Source organism: Quercus suber, unplaced genomic scaffold, assembly GCF_002906115.3.
Source record: "Quercus suber isolate HL8 unplaced genomic scaffold, Cork oak 2.0 scaffold_1328, whole genome shotgun sequence".
Lineage (NCBI taxonomy): Eukaryota > Viridiplantae > Streptophyta > Magnoliopsida > Fagales > Fagaceae > Quercus > Quercus suber.
Window position 1 is genome coordinate 8,235 of NW_027070715.1, and position 5,995 is coordinate 14,229.

At 34.7% G+C, this 5,995-nt stretch overlaps 1 protein-coding gene across 1 annotated transcript; it reads right to left on the reverse strand.

The window, feature by feature from the left end:
- Positions 1-1,144: 1,144 nt before the first annotated feature.
- On the reverse strand, positions 1,145-5,219 carry LOC112031028 (ADP-ribosylation factor-like protein 8a). The gene is made up of 6 exons (XM_024063698.2): positions 5,088-5,219; positions 4,083-4,164; positions 3,954-3,986; positions 3,671-3,792; positions 1,616-1,777; positions 1,145-1,441 (listed from the first exon to the last, which is right to left on the reverse strand). Exons 1-6 carry the CDS (start codon positions 5,123-5,125, stop codon positions 1,324-1,326), a joined length of 555 nt encoding a protein of 184 aa, XP_023919466.1. The 5' UTR covers positions 5,126-5,219; the 3' UTR covers positions 1,145-1,323.
- Between the last annotated feature and the right edge of the window lie 776 nt (positions 5,220-5,995).

Consider the following 5,995-nt stretch of genomic DNA (forward strand, 5'->3'; position numbering starts at 1 on the left):
GATATGAGCTTTTCAACGTCATCCAGTACCGTTGTTAACAGAAGATTTAAGATTTTGACAAAGACCACACAAACCAATAATACACACACACACACACACTTAACACACCCCCACCCCAGATGATTTGGATGAATCAACCCAAACCTGTTGCTTCTTCAATTAATCAACCCAACATTTGCCCAAATATGCTTCTTCTTCAATCGAGTGAACCCAACATTAGCCCATATTTGTTGATTTGTTGTATGGGTAATGGGTTTGAAATCTCTGTCTCTCACTCTCTCTTTCTAATGTGAAAGAGGCCACCGGGCACCAACTACCACATCGATGAAAACTAACACCGATCAACTGCCATTGATCGGTGTTGCTAGAATACCAATTGGCAATACGACAACAGTTCGTGTTTTTAGGAAATTAAGGTTGGCAGGTTAGCCCAAAAACCCTTCCAAACAAACCAAACCCAACCGCACCGGCCAATGAACACTTTTTTTTTTTTTTTTAAAGATAATTACAAAGTTGCTAATCTTGCAATTCGAACCATTTTCTCTCTAAACCTTCAAGCACTTCATGTATGAGAAGATGCCAATTTAACTACAAGGCCCTTGGCTGAACACGCCTACTTTCAACAATCAATAAATCAATAAAAACCTAATTCAAATGACTGCAAAATTGGTGGGTCTAGAACTCACATATTACTGATAAGATATAGCAAGTTTAGCAACATCCATGACACATAAATAATAGTTTGGCTTGGAGTAATATTTTAAGATCCCATTGCAATATAACTTATTCTTGATGCTTGTGAACATTTGAATTCTAAGCAAGTCTCAGTTTGGAGTGAATGTAGATTCCCTTTTTAAAGGAGTAGGTATCCACATTTCGGATCTGTTTGAAATTTGCTTATATTGCTAAAATTGAAAACTTTTTGTTGAAAGTACTATAGACAAAGATAAAAGTTAACTGAAATAGTACACTGAAACCCATAAATAGTATCAAAAAGTACAGTAAAGTCGATGAATAGTAACAAAAATAAGCTGAATAGTAAAATAAGTTGACAAAAATAATTTTTGCCAAACACACACTTCATGTCTTGAGAAATTTATATATATTTTTTTGAAATTTGAAATGTGTGGATGAGAGAGAGAGATCAAAACAACCTGAAATCATCAATTAGATTGGAAGAAATATATAGTACATAGCATCTCGAAAGAAAAGAACACCATAATAAAATAATCAGCGACCAAGTTAGACATCCCCCACCCCCCAAAGAGATATGTATAGTCTATAAATTATCACACAAATCCAAACTAAAACAGAAGGAGCCGCTCAGCTCTTTGATTTCGAATGCTTTACAAGCCAATCAATAACTGAATCAATGTTGGTTGAGTTCTTGCATGAGATCATGAAGCAACACACTTCTCTGTCAGTAATTGACTTGAGATCCCTGCAGAGAACATTATCAATTTTGAGTATCAAAACAATAATTTCTTTCATATTCCTTGAATGAAAAATTGGTGGCACTCAAATCATCTCAACATTCACCATAACTGGGAATTTTGTAATTTCGCATGAGAAAATTTCCATCACAAAAGTTAACCAAAGAAAAAAAAAGTCTTACATTTGATCAGTCAAAGCCTGTTTAGACAGAGCTCCTGGTTTGTCAATCTTGTTCCCTAGCACTAGCAATGGGATACCACTAAGCGAGGGTTTACTCAGCAAATCATGAAGCTCACTGCTTGAGATCTTCACATTGTCAGGATCAGCAGCATCAACAACATAACTGCAGAAAGCATCAGGTCATTACAACTTGTTAAGCCATCATAAAACTAAGAATTGATGCTAATGAACCATTACTTAATAAACAATGCATTAAATAATACATTATTTAACCAGAGATTCCTCAACATTTGCCTAACAGCAAAAAGTTTAGATTATACAAGCAATGTCATATATGCAACTATATTGAACAGCACAAGAGGCATTATGTCTGTATATATACATGGATTGGTAAGTTACATAGCGTCCAATGAGTCTTAAATCCACAATCTCACCCTCCACACTATTCTTATGTGGGGAGGAAGCTCCATTTGAGCCACAGCTCAGTAGCAAACAAACTATTGAATTTTAGTTAGCACACAACCTGCAGAAACTCTTCAAAACAATCCAGTTTAACATCAGAATTCTCTAAATTTGCTTGTAAATTCCTTGTAACCACACATGTTCCACTTCATGCTTAAAAGAATTAATTGCGTATTTGAATTGGATGAGATATTTCACTAATCAGAATGTCAATCTCATTACAACTCAAAATTGGTGAAGGAAGAATTCCCTATACAACAATTTTGAGATGCCAAGTTAATGCACAAGTTGAACTTTTCATCAGGTAAACGAGCATAGGTTTCTGTCAAAGATATACTGACAAAAATAGACTAACAAAAAAAATGGATACAGTATTGACAAGGACAGCTTAATATAGTGAATTTAAATTAAACAAAAAACAGAGAGTCAAGCAATTTCAAATCGTAACAATAGCATCAGGTAGCAAATGACACCCCAGCCAAAAAAAAAAAACAAACATTACATCAAATGTATAAGTACAGAAATGCATGTATATGTGTATGCACACTAAACTTTGAGAATCTTTTTTCTTTCTTAATTACGCTTGTACTTAACGGGGCTTGTAATTTAATGGGTCTTCAACTGATGTCACCCTCCACCATGATCGTACAAGGGAAGGAGGTGCCATTTGAACTAAAGCTCATTGGCCTTAACTTTGAGAATCTTCAAATGTACACTAAACACAAAGAAGATTGAATTTCTAAACTTTAGATAATTCAGTCTAATATCTATTTCACTATAACTTTTAAATTCTCAAGAATTTCTTATCTAGACTGCTAAAAATAAATGGGCACAAGCATGCATGGTCATATATAACACATAATTCCCAAGAATGCAGTTTTGCCATATTATTTTAGTTTCCAATTCAAGCATTTTCCAGACTCTAGCAACCAGGACATGTTAATTGAGGAAATAACATAGAGTATGACTTTGTATAAAATAGAATGAAGGGAAAAAAAAAAAAAACTTGTAGCCGACCCTAAATAATTTGTTGAACAATAATTTCTAAACTTCAAACAGTTTGGTCCACTATCTATTTCACTAAACTTCCAGAATTTCTTGAATTATTAACATACACCACTAGAGAAAGAGAGGCTTTATAAAGCTATATATAAGCAAATAAGCTAGAAAGCTAAATGAAAGATGGCAAACAAACCTAGGTCATATAAAACTAAGCTTCAAATCATTACAAGTGTTTAGTGGACAAACTATGAACCTTTAATATGGTATTTTCCACACTATAAGTAAAAGAAAACTTTGAAGATGAACAAGGTATACAATTTTGACAACCTAAAATGAATAGCCATTAGTATATATTTAAAATTTACCAAACATATGTATGATATGTGATAAACAACTGCACAAGAAACAATGCGTAAATTTCCAATCCAAGCATAAGTGTAATAGTATGAGACAGGGAAGCCCCATGGATAAGGTATGTCTTTGAAACCTAAAAAAGGTTAGAATATATGTAGTCTTTTATTTAAGCTGCTAAGTGCCATGCAGTAGACAGTTTTGCTAACATATGAAAAAAGATGGAAAGTTAGTTCCATACACAATAGCAGAAACTGCACGACAGTATCGCTCCCACATACTGCGGAACCTAGGTTGACCTCCAAGATCCCACAACTTTATCGTGACATTCCCTTTTGTTACCTTTTTCATATTGAATCCTACCTGAAAATCGAAGTATAGAAATATTAATAAATAGATTTTATCCCCTGAATAATAAGTGAAAATTTTTCATTGAAAGAAAACAAAAACCAAGCTTTTGGCAAAAGGTATCCACTACTGGAAAAGATAAAATCAGGTATAAGCCTTTTCAAAAGATGACTCACCGTGGGGATCATGTCTTCACTATATCCACCAGTCTAGGAACAAGACAACAAGCCAGTTTTCAGTGCATTTGCCCAAAGAGACAAATGGAAAATAATATAGATTCAAGGTTAATATCATAATTTACTTACTGCAACAACATTTACAAGTGAAGTCTTTCCAGCATTCTGAAGACCTATCAAAGATAGTTCCATTTCCTGCTTGAAAAAAAGGCTGCAATCACATTTACAATAGAGTAAGCTCATTCATTCTAAACTAATGATCCATCACGGTCAGCCAGAAATAAAAACAAACATCTAAACACAAAAGATTTCAAAATATTCTTGTCATAAGATATGACCAGATTCAAGTAGCAACCAAACACACTGCACGACAAAGATTAATAGCCTTCAAAGAATTTCCTACGGGGTGATTTGGGAGGAGTTGAGTATCATGTACTCGAGTGTAGGAAGATGCGTGCACACATTTAATCAGGCAGTACAAATAAGGCGATCGCTATGCAAGTTTGAAGGGATAACGCGATCACATCTGGAGTCAAAATTGTTCTTATTACGCTCTATGTATGACTTCTTGTTGTCAACAAGTAGCCATTCCTTCTCTAACATGGTGGAATTCTGGATCTGTGTAACTTTAGATGAACCCTTGTACCCATTTACAGTTCTGGTCCTACTAGGCCGGCCTTATTGCTTGAAAAACAAGCTCATAACAAAATTCTCACAGGTGGCAATCTTATCTAATGTATATGAATTATGGTTCACAAGGCCTAACATTGTTAAGCTTACTTCTTCTTCTTCTTCTTCAGTCACAGTTTCTACATTACTCACTATCCATTCTGTCTTTCAATAAACCCAAAATTCTATGTCGGATTGAGACTAACCATAATGCGATCAACCACAACAAACCCAGTTTCAACCCATTTCTGTATCTAATTAATTCGATCCCCAATGAATAAAGAAGGTCAAAAAAAAAAAAAAAAAAATTCGAGCAAACTGATTACATTCCACAACACAAAGCCATACGCTTCATTCAAAAAAAAAATATAATATCAACCAAACTCTGATCAATATTTAATTCAAATTTCAAACCACGAAGTAATAACAATATCAATACAAAAAAAAAAAAGAGCGAGCGCTAACCTTCGGAGCCAATTGAGAAAAGCTTCCCACAAACCCATTGAATGAACAGAGAAAGAGATCTATCAATGATCTCTGTTTCCCCCACAATACCAAAAAAAAAAAAATAAAAAGAGAGAGACAGAGAGAGAAAGAGAGAAAAAACTATGACTCTCCAAATCCAATTGACCTTTTGAGAAATATTGATTTCCCTCCCTGTTTTCGGTTCTGTATTTACCGTATTCGTACGCAAAAAAAAAAATGATATAATTTGGACTTTCGATCTCTATGACATAGTCTATACTATACCAAACGAAATACAATACTACTGCTACACACAGATATAATAATAATATTATTATTACGATGGGCAATGATTGGATTCTAAAAACGACGTCGTTTTGTATTTGAATTTTTTTTTTTTTGAAATTACTAGCCACGAATCTGGGCCGTAGGATCAGAATGTTACCGAAAATTGATATGTTAATGAATAATCATGACGGTCCAAATATGGTTGAATAAATTTACAGCCCCTGAGGAGTGGATTTATTTTGGCTCTCGATAAAAATGCAAGGTTTTGTTGGCACCAACCAATAAAAAGAAAGGAAGATTCCATAGGAAGTGAGATAAGTACGGGGAAGTAATGGGGAGCTGGGGGAAGTAATAGCATGCTGCATTGTCAGTCGGCGCGAGTGGAAATCACGGACCAATGATTGAGGGTAGGATTGTTTAAATTTTAAGTGACGGTGCAACGTTCTCGATGGCTATTGGGCGTGAGTTTCACTTGAGCGAAGTTGCTTTGGAGACATTATGACAATCCGACAATGAGTGATATACAGATTACATGCGTGATGACCAGGAAGTTTTAACTGGCACGGCCAGCTCGTGTACGTAATAAGCAAAATTTTTTTTTAGGGTCCGATATGTTGTAA